Source organism: Corythoichthys intestinalis, chromosome 5, assembly GCF_030265065.1.
Source record: "Corythoichthys intestinalis isolate RoL2023-P3 chromosome 5, ASM3026506v1, whole genome shotgun sequence".
Classification (NCBI taxonomy): Eukaryota; Metazoa; Chordata; class Actinopteri; order Syngnathiformes; family Syngnathidae; genus Corythoichthys; species Corythoichthys intestinalis.
The window spans coordinates 60,240,131-60,256,170 of record NC_080399.1 but is presented as its reverse complement, the minus strand read 5'-3'; the positions used below and the strand labels follow the sequence as shown (position 1 = coordinate 60,256,170).

The window sequence follows — 16,040 nt, the reverse complement described above, 5'->3', positions numbered from 1 at the left end:
GCGAGTGGGGTCCTGTCTGACATCGATAGTTTGCTTAATTGCCACATGCTCTCCTATTTTTTTTCGTGCTTTTCAAAGTTTGGATGGCTGAAATTCTTTGATCCTACATAAAATGCGCTGCTCTTATCGGCGACATTGGGATTCTCACGGCACATTTTGTACCGCATTTCCGTGCGAGCATCATTTGTTTCTAGCCATGGTACCTCCTGTAGCCACTTTTCAGCAAAAGTCCTTTTTTTTTTGGTAACTCCGGTGACGTCTCTGTCGTCTGTCTGTCTTTTGACGGGGGTGGGGGAACACGGAAGTAATTACGCAGTGTGGCCTGCCTCTTCGACATTTTGAGTTATTTTCTCGTGTCCGCCGCAAATACAGTGGTCAGCCATCGGTACGCAAAAGCGTATGGAAGCCGTAAAGGGCCAGCGCGTTTGTCTATGTCCAGTACGCATGCGCGCATGCGGACCACTTATGTGCACCCCTGAATATAGACAATGACGTACCACAAAAAGAGTAAGAATTGTTTTGACTCCTGTTGAAGAGGTGAAGTCTTAGTGTTTCCGTTTACATTTTTTTCGCACTAGTTAATGCCAGCAGCATTTGACCTCATTGTTTGTGATTTATTATTGATATTTATGTTATTTATTTATACGTTAATAAAGAATTTAGGTGTTCCAAAATGCTTTTTGTAAATTAATAAGCTTCAACAAAAATTTCATTATTATAGTAAAAAAGAAAAAAAAAAAAATTAGATTAGTCGACTAATCGTAAAAATAGTCAGCTGACTAATCGGGAGGAAATTAGTCGTTTGGGACAGCCCTAAAATTAATCTTCATGTCATCAGACAATAGGACATGGTTCCAGTAATCCATGTGCTTTGTTGACATGTCTTCATCAAACTGTTTGTGGGCTTTTTTGTGTACAGTCTTCAGAAGAGGCTTCCTACTGGGGTGACAGCCATGCACACCAATTTTATGTAGAGTGCGGCGTATGGTCTGAGCACTAACAGACTGACCCCCCCAGCTCATCAATCTCTGCAGCAGTGCTGACAGCACTCCTGCGACGAGCTTTCAAAGAAAGCATTTGGATGTGACGCTCGTGCGTTCAGCTTCTTTGGACGACCAACCCAAGGCCTGTTCTGAGTGGACCCTGCTCTTTTAAAACGCTGGATGATCTTAGCCACTGTGCTGCAGCTCAGTTTCAAGGTGTTGGCAATCTTCTTGTAGCCTCAGCCATCTTCATGTAGCGCAACAATACGTCTTTTAAGATCCTCAGAGAGTTCTTTGCCATGTGGTGCCATGTTGGTACTTTCAGTGACCAGTATTAGAGAGTGAGAGAGCTGCACTACAAATTTGAACACACCTCCTCCCTATGCACACCTGGACCTAGTAACACTAACGAGTCACATGACATTTTGGAGGGAAAATGACAAGCAGTACTCAATTTTGAGATTTAGGGATGTAGTTTCTAAGGGGTACTCACTTTTGTTGCCAGGGGTTTAGATATTAATGGCTATATTTCGAGTTATTTTGAGGGGAAAATAAATTAACTCTATTATATAAGCTGCACACAGACTACTTTTCATTGTGTCAAAGTGTCATTTTGTCAGTGTTGTCCCATGAAAAGATATACTTAAATATCTGCAGATATGCAAGGGGTACACTCACTTTTGTGATACACTGTAGTCATTTGTGTTTCTGTTTGTACTTTTTTCTGTACTTCATTTGTAGGTTGTCTTTAACTCTGTAATGAGATGGGTTCGAAATGACGTGGATAATCGTCGTCACCATTTACCAGAGCTGCTTGGGGCTATAAGGTTGGCTCTCCTCCCATCTGAATATCTCCTGGAGGCTGTCGCATGTGAAGAACTAGTAATGGCTGACAAGAGGAGCAGGTAGGTTATGTTGATAAAAAGGCTATCGAAATTTATTGATCAATCATCAACTAATCAATCTGTCATGACAACTATTTTTATAATCAATAATTATTTGGAGCCATTGTTTATCTTCCTAACGCTTCAGATTTATTCTTCAAAATTTGTTTTTTAAAACGTGAGTGATTGTTAATAAATCATGCATTAATATCCTTTTACAGAGTAATTGTAGAAGAGGCAATGCAATGTAAAAAAAGAATTCTTCAAAATGACGGAGTTGTGACAAGTCCCTGTGCTCGACCACGCAAGGCAGGGCACACACTGCTTATATTGGGAGGCCAAACATTTATGTGTGACAAAATATATCAGGTAAAACCAAGCACAAAGTCTACATTGATGCAGCACTACACATAAAAACACAAGTTTAATGAACGATAAACTTGGACATTGGTGATATGAAAAACCTTTAATGACTTCTGTGCAGTGGCTCCTTGATGTGCGAATCTGTTTTATGACCATGCTTGTAAACCAAAATATTCTACAACTGAAATAATCCTTTGAAATTAATGGAAATATCATGAAACCTTTCCAGCCTCCCAAATATCACCCTATATTTTGTAATATAACATTATTAACATTACTCACAGGCATGCTACAGTGATCCCTCGCTATTTTGCAGTTCACATTTCGCGCACTCAGTACATTCAGGTTTTAAAAAGTACTGACATAAGTCACCATGGGGGGTGATTCTTTGGTCACAGTTAGACCCATAACACACAATAAAACACAACAGGTTTTGTAAATGCACTAGGCTACTGCATTACACTTACTGTAACAAAGCATACATGAGAAACTGATTTTCATTCAAAATGTTATTTTTTCAATGATTTGCATAAGAACAGTTAACAAAAACACCAGTAGCCCCAACCTCCATCTCCTAATTTGGAGATGCTGGTTATTTATACTCCTCGGAATGTGAGAGCTAAATACATTCGGAACCTTGGAGCGTGAGCCTCACTTTCCAAAATATTTAATTAACATGCTAATTAAATATTTCAGAACGTGACGGTCTACATCACCTTAACAATAATAGTCTGTTTGTTACCTGACCCGTCTCTTCAGGATTTTTTCTCTTTCCAAAGTACTTCAAAATACTCATCTGAAATTACAATGAATGACGTCACTAACGAACAAATGCTAGGCTCAAGTTAACATTTCAGACGACTTATGGCAAATAGTGCGTACATAATGAGATATATATTATTTATACGTCATTTTAAATTATACAAGTTATAAATTAGAATGTATCTTTAAATCTAAAAAATTTCATTTGCAATACGTGGCGGTTTTTATTTTAGTGTGGCACACAATTTGTTTTACGGCACAAACTTTGCAAATTTTGCAATAAAAGGGGGTGTGTGTGGCGTCATCACTCGAAATTAATATCTTAATCTCAAAAACGATAGCTGCACAAACGAAACCTTTTACAGCACAAACCAGCACAAACGAAGCATATTGACACCATTTTTAATCATAATGGGGGGCTGGTTGACCTCAGATTGACCTTTAAAAGAATTATAAATATCTTAAAAAAGATAGCAGCACGAACAAAACTTATTTTACAGCACAAACATCATTTTTATATAAATTAGCGTCTGACTGGGGGGCCAACTTCACGGAGGTCCCCAATCTTTTACCAGAAAGGCGTACCGGACCGTTCCGGTCCCACTTTCACCTAACTCGAGAACTCAATGTAGTTATTTTATTATATCGCCATTTAATCTGTAAATGAGCCAATGGTCAATGTTGGAGGAAAAAGTCTGTTAAATAGCCCGGTACGTTGGCTGGCCGATGTATCGGCCCACCTCCAATGTTGAGTCAGCCATATAGCCATTTTCCCAACGAAAAAAAATCCCAATGGTTGTTTTCCTCGCTAACCAATTTCATTAATGAATCAAAAATTATGCCATCATTAGGACCACCCTTTTTTTTTCTTTTATTAATAAATTGTCTTTCTGGTTAATACATATCAAGGTTGACCACAAAGCCAAGGAGATCATACCAAAGGCAGACCTTCCTAGTCCAAGAAAAGAATTCAGTGCATGTGCCATTGGCTGTAAGGTATATGTAACTGGAGGAAGAGGGTCAGAAAACGGAGTGTCAAAAGATGTCTGGATCTATGATACAGTTCATGAAGAATGGTCGAAAGGGGCACCCATGCTTATAGCAAGGTCGGTTATCAATAATAAATTAATTTGCTTGCTTTACCTAAGAGTTCTTTAAAAAACAATGTGTCTTGCATTAAATCAGATTCGGGCATGGTTCAGCTGAATTGGAGAACAGCTTGTATGTTGTTGGAGGTCACACAGCTATTGCTTTTGTTTATCCAGCCTCTCCATCAGTTTCTTTAAAACAGGTAAGAGACGGACATATTCAACCCAATTTTGAGGTGAATTACATTATATTGTTTCTTCATATTTTCCCAGGTTGAGCGTTATGACCCCGTCAGTAACAAGTGGTCTATGATGGCTCCCTTAAGAGATGGTGTCAGTAATGCAGCAGTGGTCAGCGCCAAATTAAAACTATTTGTTTTTGGGGGAACCAGTATACACAGAGAGAAAGCCTCTAAGGTTGGTGTAGGTTGTATATTGTCAAGTTGTTTTGGTCTCTTTTCAATGCCTGCTCCACGATAACCCAGTATATGGGGTCAACGAAGAATCTTTGTCCATGCCATAGTCTTTCGTTTGTTTACATTCTCATTACATTATCATTAAAATATTCCATAAAGTCACAATATTAAATAGGGATGTCCCGATCACACCCGAGTCCGAGTCACCTGATTTTGAGAATCTGCCAATACTGAGTCACCATCCAAGACCAAAAAAGTTTTTTGTTTCCACAAAAAAAAAGTTCCAAACGTGTTACTGTCCCACTGTGCCAACACAATGTGAATTATTTTTAAATAACAGTAACGTAGAAAAATGCTTCTTCATCAAATGCTTCATTGAGTTAGTCCACTCAAATCCACACTGCTGAGAACAGTCTCTCACTTACACAATGAGTTGCCACAGCACATTTATTCAAGTTTAACAATGATTAACACATGTGTGCCTTTAATTGTAAGGCGATATGGTCTTAAGTACATATCATGGTGAACTGAGCAGAGTTACCTCAATAGGGATAAATGACAATAAATTCACCCAAGTGGACTGTAATATAATTTGAAAATCTGAATCAATGCATGAAATACAAATTAACCATTTCTCGTTGAATTACTTACCGGCTTTCAACTTAACATATTTAACAATTGTACATGCAGTCTAAACAATAAGTATATAAAAATTTCTTGTAAACAAAAAGAATTCAAGTATGAACATTTATAACAGCTTATACGCCTTGAACAATGTACAACATTATAAAAATCAATACGACGACTGTGCAAACATGTCATTGTAACACAAATGACTTACATCTTGAACAGTACACTTCAAACAGACAACTTATTGTTCATAGCTGCTGTGACATAAAGCATTTTTTTAATACATGCACGCACACATGCACCCCCCCACTCAGATTAAAGCTATATTGCTCTTATACCAATAAAACATTTAGGATTTTATGATGGCAGTAAAGACACAGAATAAAGCAAGCACATACAGAAAAATAGCTGTGGTTATTAAACGGTCCTATTATATGCTTCGCTGTTGGATTATACTTTATGCTGAATGCTTTACCATCATAAAAGATATCAGTGAAATCATACACACACAGAGATACAAAAAAACGCAACATACTGATTGCTAGATGCAGTCCGTGCCCAATCCACTCATTAAGTTAGGCTGTTTTGACAAGGTTAGAGCCGCTATCAGAGTCCATCACGTTCATTTGTAGCGTTAGCCGCTAGCGTTAGCCTGTGTCCTGGCTACCAGAAGAAAGCACAGAAAAGCACCCACTCCTGAAATCGTGGGAACCAAGGAGGACAGCGGGTGAAAGCCCGTCTGGAGGCTGCCAAGAGTCTACTTAATGTCTGGTAAAAGTTTGGCGAAGCTCCCTTAAGCCTGACTCCATCACGTTTGCTTGTAGTGTTAGCAGCTAGCGTCAGCCTACCGGGCTTCTATTTGTTTGATTTCCTGATAACCTTGTGACTTCATACGTAAGCCCACCGACTGCTTTCTTAAAGGGGAATGAACATAGCCGAACAACACACAGTCAAAGCGGGATGAAAAGACTATATTTTCTTGTTTTAGCCGAACAACACACAGTCAAAGCGGGATGAAAAGACTATATTTTCTTGTTTTATTAAATTACCGAACGTCTGTTATCGTGAAGAATTCCAGCAATGGTCAATTTTCGGTATACCGCCCAGCTCTATGACCAAGCTTCTATGGCAAGATCATAGCTACAAACCTGTCAATAGGGATGGGAATTGATAAGAGTTTTACGATTCCGATTCCATTATCGCTATTGCTTAACGGTTCGATTCTTTATCGATTCTCTTATCGATTCTAATTTGGACTAATGGACTGTAAGAGGTTCTGGGTTCAATATGTTTTAAGGTTAATTTGCCTCGGGGTGTCGGTTAGAACAGTGTTTTCCAACCTTTTCTGAGTCACGGCACGTTTTTACATTGGAAAAATCTCGCGGCACACCACAAACCAAAAATGTTCCAAAATTACTTTCTGTACAGTATATTTAATTATGAAAAAAATTCTTAATATTTATACTTACTCAGTGTGAAACTTGAGCCTGTATGGATGAACGCAAAGCCGATATCTTTGCAAGAATCTTCGTCATCCGCTCTTAGTCTCTCTGTTTTTATTTTTTTATTGCAGTCAGGCTTGAAAAGCTCAGAATTGTCAGACGGGGACTTTAGAAATGTCTTTAATCGCAAGCATCTCACTGACAATGGCTTTGCAGGCAGGTAGTATTGCCTCTTTTTGGATTCAGCAACAAGTTTAGCAACAAGGTAACTGGCTTTGAGAGCTTTCCCATTTTCCTTTGTAGTGTTTCTCAAAAAAAGTTGCCTTTTTTCTCTGTGTTTTCATGGAGGCGAACAAAATAGTCAGTCGACTTGGTTTGAAACGAGAGCAAATGCAACTGCTCGTGTCACTTTCAAGAACTGCTTAGATTTTTAGCCATCAGCTACCTTGCTGTCCTCAACAATGTGATGGAATAAAACACGGGGAGGATTGACGGTCTCAAATATGGATGAAATGGAAAGGACACTTCCGTGTATATTGGCACTTGATGACTCTAATCAAATGATGTACAGTAGACGTGCTGGGGTCCACATTTTTGCGGACAGCAAGGTACAGTAGCTGAGAGCTAAAAATCTGAGCAGTTCTTGAACGCGACACCAGCAATACATTGCTCATTTGCACACGACCGCAAGCTTGTACCTACTCCTCTTTTCCTACTGCAACTTGTAACGCGTGGTAAGTAGGATGCGTGCATAAAAGTAACAAAAAGGGGAAAAGCTTCCACTTATGCACATTTATTCACAAAATAATAATAATAAATCCACCTTGACCACTCGTCACTCGGGAGCTCAGCGGTTCGCACACGCGCGTTCGCAGAACTCCAACATAAAAGTAAGCAGCAACAGAAGAAGAACATATTCAATGTAAATAAAGCAGCGCCACCGCTTGGTGGAATTTGGGAGGAACACCATTCAAGGAGGTGACTGTAACAAACTCCGCCCGACGACGTAAAAAAAATGCATTATTGGATAACTTCTCGCAGCACACCTGACGATCTCTCACGGCACACTAGTGTGCCGCTGCACACCGGTTGAAAAACACTGGGTTAGAACACAAGGAGCGGAGAATGGGGTTGGTCTTTGGCACTTTTAATCCAACTTTGCGAGAGGCACAACTATATACAGGCAATGGCACTAGATATGAGAATCACTCAATGAGCAGATGAGAGCATACGTGGAAAGATGTTAATTAATTTGTACGTAGGTGGAAGAAGACTGGAATGTGTGAGTATATGTGTGGTTCTGAAAGGAAAAAAAAATAGTGCTGATGCAATAAACAATGCAAATTTACTGTAAAGCAGTCAATGACACACATACATGACCCGTACTGTATAATGAACACAAAGGTGGGGGGTGCGAGTGCGCGCGCACAATCCGGAAGCACGCTGCGTGCATATGTGGTCATCTTGGCCATAAAAGTGGTGAAAACTAAGCACTTTACACTCATATGGATGTAAAATATCATCTTAAAATGCTAAACTAACACATTCCCTCTTAACACAAATGTGCAATTTGAATATAATGTAAACAACACTCTCCTCGACGCAGCGGGAGCAACCAGCCGACGTAACAGTAAAAACACGAAACGGTCGCGCTGATAACGGCTCTAACTTATCATAAGAACTGTATGACATGAAGAGGAAATACTGACATTCGTTCATGGACGCACACAGATTAACAGGTATTCTCGGTCCCAGAACGCAGTGCGTGTGATGTAGGAAATAACAGGTAACAAGATAACAGATAACAAGTAACTGACTGGTTGCTATGGGAACGAACGCATACCCAATGAACCTTTCTAACAGGAGTATTAAAATTGGTAATAAAATTATTAAGGATTATTTTAGATGCATATATGTTATATTTTTCTTATAGAGTATTCGACGAGGAATAGACTTTACATTAATATTAATGACATTAAAGACATTAATAGACTTTTTGGGGAAAAAACTTTTCTTTAAGTAGTCTCATGAATAATGACGTGGCCTGTGAAAATCAATGCAGTCACTCGATGATGTCTCTTCAGGTAATACTCGATGAGTGGTCACTCTTTGAGTAGTCATGTAGACTTATTTGATGATTCGACTGTGAGTAACATGCATACATTACTTGACGTAATTCATGCTGGTTGTAAATCGATAAGAGAATCGTCAGATAAACTGCCAAACGACTCCATGGAATTGAATCACAAAACCGGTTCTCTATAGGAACCGGTTCTCGATTCCCGTCCCTACCTGTCAATCATCATTAACTTTGAGTACCAAACGTAAGCCGGACAGTTTGGCTGCAATGCATAGCAGGGGTTGAGAGGCTGTGGAGCTGTAAAAGGCAGGAAGTAGAAAAACATATTTTTAAAAATTAAAAACCTGATCCCTTTCACCCGATTCCGATACGCTGAAAATTGGCGCGATTGGCCCGATTTCTGTTCACGTGATTGGATCGGGACATCCCATTTATTGAAAATAGTACAAAAACCAAGGATCCAAAAATGTAAACATCAGTAAAAGGACTCATTCTTGCCTATAATTTCAATGAGCGACAAATAGTGTCGGTGTTCTATCAATTTGGTGTCTCTGTCGAATTTTTTTTATCACAGTTCCGATGTCCTTTGAATTAATCTACCATTTTGACTATGACGTCGTTGCTGTTGTTGTTGCTGCGAGTAATATTTTTAAAGTATATTCATTTCGTATTGCCTTTTGACCACTAAGCCTATTAAAAATGCTAATCAGAGGCGAACATTATTTAAAGTAACTTGTAAACCTGCTAAAATATGCTATTTGTCTTTCATTTATCTCTATTTATATTTTGTCTATTTGTTTTTCTTATCAGTCTTATTTTAAGGACATTATAAGGCTGATGAAATAGACTATACCTGTGCCATAGACTTCATAATGATATTGACGGGACACGGGGTGTGGGGCCAATTAATAGCGGGCCTCTCTCCGTCAAAGCTGACCAAGTGGAAACACAGACGAATAGCTTTTTACATTGAAAATTCTAGTGAATAAATGCTTAAATCCCTGAATTCTTTATAGATATGGATGTAAAACAGTCTCAATTCTTGGTTAAAAGCAAAAAAAAAACGGGCAGTTAGCATTTATTTTACGTAAAAATATCGAATCTGCTGCTAGTCTTTAAGCCACTGTGGCGCCGCCTTATTACAGCAAAGAGCTTTTTACGTTGAAATTTTTCGGGATAAATTCTTAAATTCCTGAATTCTTTATAGATATAGACGTAAAACAGTCTTAATTCTTGGATAAAATAAAAAAAAAATAAAAAAAAAAAAAGGCAGGTCGCATTTATTTTGCATAAATATGTCAAATGTGCTGCTAGTCTTTAAGCCACTGTGGCGCCGCCTTATCACAACAAAGAGCTTTTTACGTTGACGTTTTCGGGAATAAATGCTTAAATCCCTGAATTTTCTCTAGATAGATCTCTAGATGGGCGTAAAACAGTCTCAATTCTTGGTTATAAGCAAAAAAAAAAAAAAAACAGGCAGTTAGCATTTATTTTACGGAAATATGTCGAATGTGCTGCTAGTCTTTAAGCCACTGTGGCGACGCCTTATCACAACAAATAGCTTTTTACGTTGAAATTTAGGGAATAAATTTTTAAATCCCTGAATTCTTTCCATAGAAGTAATACAGTCTCGATTCATGGTTAAAAGCAAAAAAACAGGCAGTTATCATATATTTTACGTAAATATGTCGAATGTGCTGCTAGTCTTTAAGCCACTGTGGTGCTGCCTTATCGCTTGGACAGCTTGCTTCGATAGTTAGACAGCTGTCAATAATGGGGAGTTTACTTCGACACAACACCAGCACTAAACGGAGCATGATCCGCCCACCTAGCCAATCATCATCGTGTTTGCAACAGCGTCACCAGCCCGTTCCCTCCTCTGCCCTCCCACTCTGTTTGACCCAGGCAGGAGACTGCTAATGTGTGACAAAATCAACTGTCGACAACTTGCGCTTCATTCAACCAAACTGTAGTATCGTGCCCCTTCACATCCTCAGTAACGGTAAAAGCATTGCAAAGGTGGGAAAAGTAATTAATTACATTACTTGCTACTAAAAAATAACAACGCCGTTATACTCTAAAGTCATTATTAACAACACTGATGGTATACAATTGCCTCTCATGATACGAGCACCCACCTCTGTGGATACCTAAAAACAGTTTTTAAAGTGAAGATAGTAACAACTTAGCTTTTGACTGAACACAAAATTAATTCAAACACCCCAACCCACAGTTGCTTCCATGTGATGTCATGGCAGCAGTCGCCTTTTTTTTCTCTCTTCTATTCAACTTGTCCCCCAAAGAAGGAGACCTAATGAATGTAGTTTTGCAGGTGTAGGTTTCGTTTGTACACTTAAATTTATTGTTTGTGCTTAGCTTTAAATGGTTGTCATTTTCCTTTTTATGTTTTAGGTGCAATGCTATGACCCGGTCGGGAACCGCTGGAATATTGCTGCTGAATGTCCACAACCTTGGCGCTACACCGCAGCTGCAGTTCTGGGGAGTCAGATTTTCATCATGGGCGGTGACACAGAATTTACAGCTGCCTCTGCTTATCGCTTTGACTGTGAAACCAATCAGTGGAGTCGTGTGGGTGACATGACATCCAAAAGGATGAGCTGCCATGCTGTGGCCTCAGGAAATAAGCTGTATGTGGTTGGTGGTTACTTTGGGACACAAAGGTGTAAAACGTTGGATTGTTATGATCCAACTTCTGACTGCTGGAACTCAATCACCACTGTGCCTTATTCACTAATCCCCACCGCCTTTGTCAGCACATGGAAACACCTACCTGCCTAAATGGAATATAAGGTAAATTCTGAATGAGTGGGCCAAAGGATTTGGGTTTTTAGGTGCTGTTTCACCCACTGCTTTTCTATGGAGATACAGTTGAGACAAACAATATTCGGGTAATTGCTGGAATCATTTAAATGGCATGCAGAAAACTGCCCCCCGATATACCAGAACTTTTGTATGCAGTTGTATATTTGAAGTGTTTTTAATTATCTTTTCTGGGGGTAACCAACCGTGAAAACTGCTGAATGGCACTTTATCATCTAGGGATGTCCCGATCGCATATTTTTGCACCCGAGTCCGAGTCACCTGATTTTGAGCATCTGCTGATACATAGTCCCCATCCGATACCGAAAAAAGTTTTTTTAATAAAGTTCCAAACATGTTGCTGTTCCTCCATGCCGCCTTCATAATATGAATTATTTTTAAACAAGAATATCAAAATGCTTGTCTTTATTAAATGCTTCATTGAGTGAGTCCAATCAGGGTTTGGCGTTCACACTGCAGAGACCAGCCTCTCATTTACACAATGAGTTGCTACAGCACACTTATGCAAGTTTAACGATGATTGACAGCTTTGTGCCTGACAGCTTTGTGCCTTTGACCGTAGAGCTACCAAGCTTCTCTGGCAAGATCAAAGCTACAAACCTATCAGTCATCGTTAACTTTAAGTACCAAACACAAGCTGGACAGTTTGGCCGCACTGCATAGCAGAGGATGAGAGGCTGTGGTGCTGTACGAGCATGAAGCACAAAACCATACTGTAAATACATATGTTTTTTAATTTAAAAAACAATCCTTTTCACCTGATTCCAATCCTCTGAAAAATGGCGCGAGCGGCCAAATTTTTGATCACATGATCGGATCGGGGCATCCCTATTATCATCACTTGTTTAACAATTTGGGAGGTTTAAGGTGGGGGATAGGTGGGAGAGGGCATTTTATTTTTTCAAGTCATTTTTAATGGAGCACAATTTTTTAAAAAATCTTTTTTTGGTTAAGTGTATTAGAAGCACACAAGGAGTTTGTCTCCACTATGTAGAGCCACACTAGTATTACAAACCAAATGTACTATCTTGACACTGAAATATGTTCATATACAGTGGTACCTCTCCTTATGAAATTGATTTTTTCGGGAAGTTTTGTAACTTGAAAATTATGTAAGTAGAGCCGCGTTTTCCATGTAAATGCCCTAATCCGTTCCAACCACCCCAAAATTCAGACATAAATTTTGGGGGAAAAAAATGATTCAAAACATGTAACAAATACATTTTACAATTAGATTATTTCATAATAACAATACAATAAGAGTTGTGCACAATGTAAAAAGATAGGAATAAAAGTTGAGAACATGAGAGGCGAATGAAGAGAACGCTGGGATACACACATACACATACAGTAGAGGTCCCTCTTAGCCAATTAGATGCAAGGAAGATATGAGACAATAGCCAATGGCAGAGCGTCAGAGTATGTTATGTTCAGTAACATCTGAGAGAAGCAGCCCATGCTATATTTTTGCCATTCATATCCTGAAATTGCTTTCTTATCAAGAGGCTATATTTTCCCTTTAAAGCATGTCTTAACCTGAAAATTCCTTATGTTGAGATGTTCTTAAGTAGAGTTACCACTGTATTACTAAGAAAAGTTGAATTTGTTCATTTTACATGTCCTTAGTTGATCTGATTTCAAACAAAATTTAGAAATAAATGTCAAACTTGCTAAAACACTTTACTGCAGTGGAGGTTGAATTTTGACACAACTGTTTCTATTGTTACAAGAGGTAGAGTAACAGTTCACGTACTGTCTTTCATAATCAGGTTTTAGGCCTTAACAAGGCTAAGTTTGCCATGAATATGCGTTCAAAAAGCGGAATATTAGCTTATTCCAGGATGCTGCATAGAGTTGCATTGTGGTACGTGATGTTTTATTCTTTTTGTGGGAAGGTAAACAACAATACAGTACAGACACACACATGCACACATGTATATTTTTTCAAAATTGCATACCTGAGCATGTTTACTAAATGAGCGAGTCTCTCAAATGTAAAATTCTCAATATCTAGCACGTTTTGGCCCGTCTAACACACCTACGGTTGCAAACTGCCATCGATAATGCTGTAGAAACATGCTACCAAGTAGGGCTGGTGTTATGGACTATATATCAATATTTAGGCTAAATATCAATATAAGATGCATATCTTGATACTTGCAGCAAATGTGTAGTCAGAACCAAATATGTAGTCCACAAGTCATGAAACTAAACCACCTCTTTCAGTCAAGAAGGTGAATCTAATACTTTTAGATGGAAAAAATCCTCAATTGTTCAAATAATTTAATGTAAACATCAAATGTGTATAACAACAGATTTTTTTTTTGTGAGACTTCCACTACACTAATTCTTTTGTGGCAGTAAAAAGTAGCGACATTTTGCAGACAAGTGAGCCTTTTTTTTTTACCAAATATAAAACCGATATAACTAACATACCAAGTTAATGTCTAAGTGAATTCCTGTTCAAATGTCATATTTTGAAAGGAAGTTTATGTCAAAATTTTAGTCCACACTGGCCGTAAGTCTTGTACTTCCTCATACACAGCGCGAGTCAACCTTCTATAAATCAGTCTATAAATTGGGTGCTAACCAGTCCCAAAACCTGGTCTAAAACCTCAGTTTGCCTAGTTTAGTGACTGTACCAAAATAGGAGTGGCACCATGCATCCACAGTATTTAAACCATTCGGAATAGGGTTTTTTTTCTGTTTGTTTGGGTTATTTTTAGGAAGGAAAAGAAACCTACTCTCCAAGATAAATTCTTTGGGTAACTCGTTTTACACATAGTGTCACCATTTTGAATGTCTACAACTCTGTTGATCTTTTCCGGGGCTTCCGTAAAGTTGTATAGCAGTTGGCAGTCAGGTAACTCTTACAGTATCACCAAATTAATCAATGAGACTAAATGAGAATGCTGGGTATGTCATATCATATTCACTGGACGATTGCTAGAGCATGATTGGTCAACGGCCGTCTTGGAGGAGAAATTTTTGAAAGGTCGGTGGGTGCTAGATTCCTGACTAACAGCCATTACCCAGGACCATGATGTGTTAAGAGGCTCACTCCTGCCCCACCGCCCAGAAATAAGGTCACAGGGGGAAAGAGGTAGCCCCCGCCCCCCCCACACACACTCAGACGCGTCTAGTGCCTGCCCGAACCCTCGTAAGGGTTTATTAAACCTACTTTTTGAAACAGACTCCATTGCTGAAGGTTTGGGTTTTGTTTAGCATGAATTGTAATAACTTAGTGGTATAAAACGGAGTGTTGAAGTAGCAACCCTATTGCTTGCATTTACATTTGTCTTGCACACACTTCTTTAAAAATTCATGCTGTGTAAGTGCTGCCTGTACTTTAATCTGAATAGCATGTTCACTTTTATGCCTTGTCCTCCACTCTAGTGTATGCACTACTTATTGTGTGTTGCTAACTATATAACATAATAGGGCTCAACATAATAGCATTAAGTGGTACACTTAAAAGATTTTTTCCTTTCAAAGTCAAATATTTTTTATGGAGTACTGAACTATACAATGTGCATTGATTCCATAATAGACATTACCATTTGCATAAATGTCAGGCATAGACTTCATAACCTATTGACATGACACGGGAAACGGGGCCGATTTGTAGGGGGCCTACTTTCAAAAACTTCATACTCAAATATTTACAAAACCAAAGCTGCTACTGACCTAAAACCAAAATAGGCACCTACCTTAGCCATATATGAGTCTCCATGAGCAGCGGCATCAAAAAATTCAAAGTCCTTCCCTTATAAAATCCCGATTAATTATTTTCTATATAACACTTAAAATGGCTATAAAAGTCTCAGATTTTACACTAGATGCACAAAAATCTCCAAATGCAGAGATAATCAACTATATTTTCAGGATCAATAGCAATATTTAACATATGAGTATAACATATAAGAAATACCAACTTTTTTTTTTTTTTTTTAATTTACTGCAAGTTTTTAACAGCTAATAAATCACTCAATTTAACATCAGAAACTTAATACTTGAGGAAAACATGCAGAATCTATCATAAATAATATGTAAATAGATCATTAAGAAATTCTATATACAATCACAACTTATTATTGAATAGAATATCCCTTTATTATCATTTTACACTACAGTATATACTGTTTGTGAATGAGGCTAGCGGCCGCCTGGCGTAAACAGCGTTTTCTTGTGAATAAATGCTTAAATTCCCAAATTCTTCATCGATATGGACATAAAACAGCCTGGATTCTTGGTTAAAAGCAAAGAAACCGTACAGTTAGCGTTTATTTTACGTGTATTGACAAAGTACCATGCTACTGTGTTAGCGAATGAGGCTAGCGGCCGCCTGGTGTAAAAGGAGCTTTTCTGGTGAAAATTCTTGTGAATAAATAGTTAAATCCCCGAATTCTTCATAGATATGGACGTAAAACCGCCTCTATTCTTGGTTAAAAGCAAAGAAACCGTGCTGGTAGAATTTATTTCGCGTAAATATTGCCAACTATTAGGCTAGGCAGTTACGAAAATTAGCCGCCTCCATGTGTAATCAAAGAA

At 38.5% G+C, this 16,040-nt stretch overlaps 1 protein-coding gene across 2 annotated transcripts in view; it reads left to right on the top strand.

Annotated features, from left to right (window-relative positions):
• The window catches only part of enc2 (ectodermal-neural cortex 2), a 46,783-nt gene extending 31,384 nt beyond the window's left edge, over positions 1-15,399 (top strand). The window contains exons 5-10 of one of the 2 annotated variants that reach the window (XM_057837120.1): positions 1,725-1,888; positions 2,089-2,236; positions 3,902-4,098; positions 4,178-4,283; positions 4,354-4,497; positions 11,061-15,399. In XM_057837120.1, coding sequence (XP_057693103.1) covers positions 1,725-1,888; positions 2,089-2,236; positions 3,902-4,098; positions 4,178-4,283; positions 4,354-4,497; positions 11,061-11,447 — 1,146 coding nt within the window. In that variant the 3' untranslated portion in view covers positions 11,448-15,399. The remainder of the gene's footprint in view (positions 1-1,724; positions 1,889-2,088; positions 2,237-3,901; positions 4,099-4,177; positions 4,284-4,353; positions 4,498-11,060) is intronic. The other variant, XM_057837119.1, reaches the window with a different exon arrangement.
• The last annotated feature ends 641 nt before the right edge of the window (positions 15,400-16,040 follow it).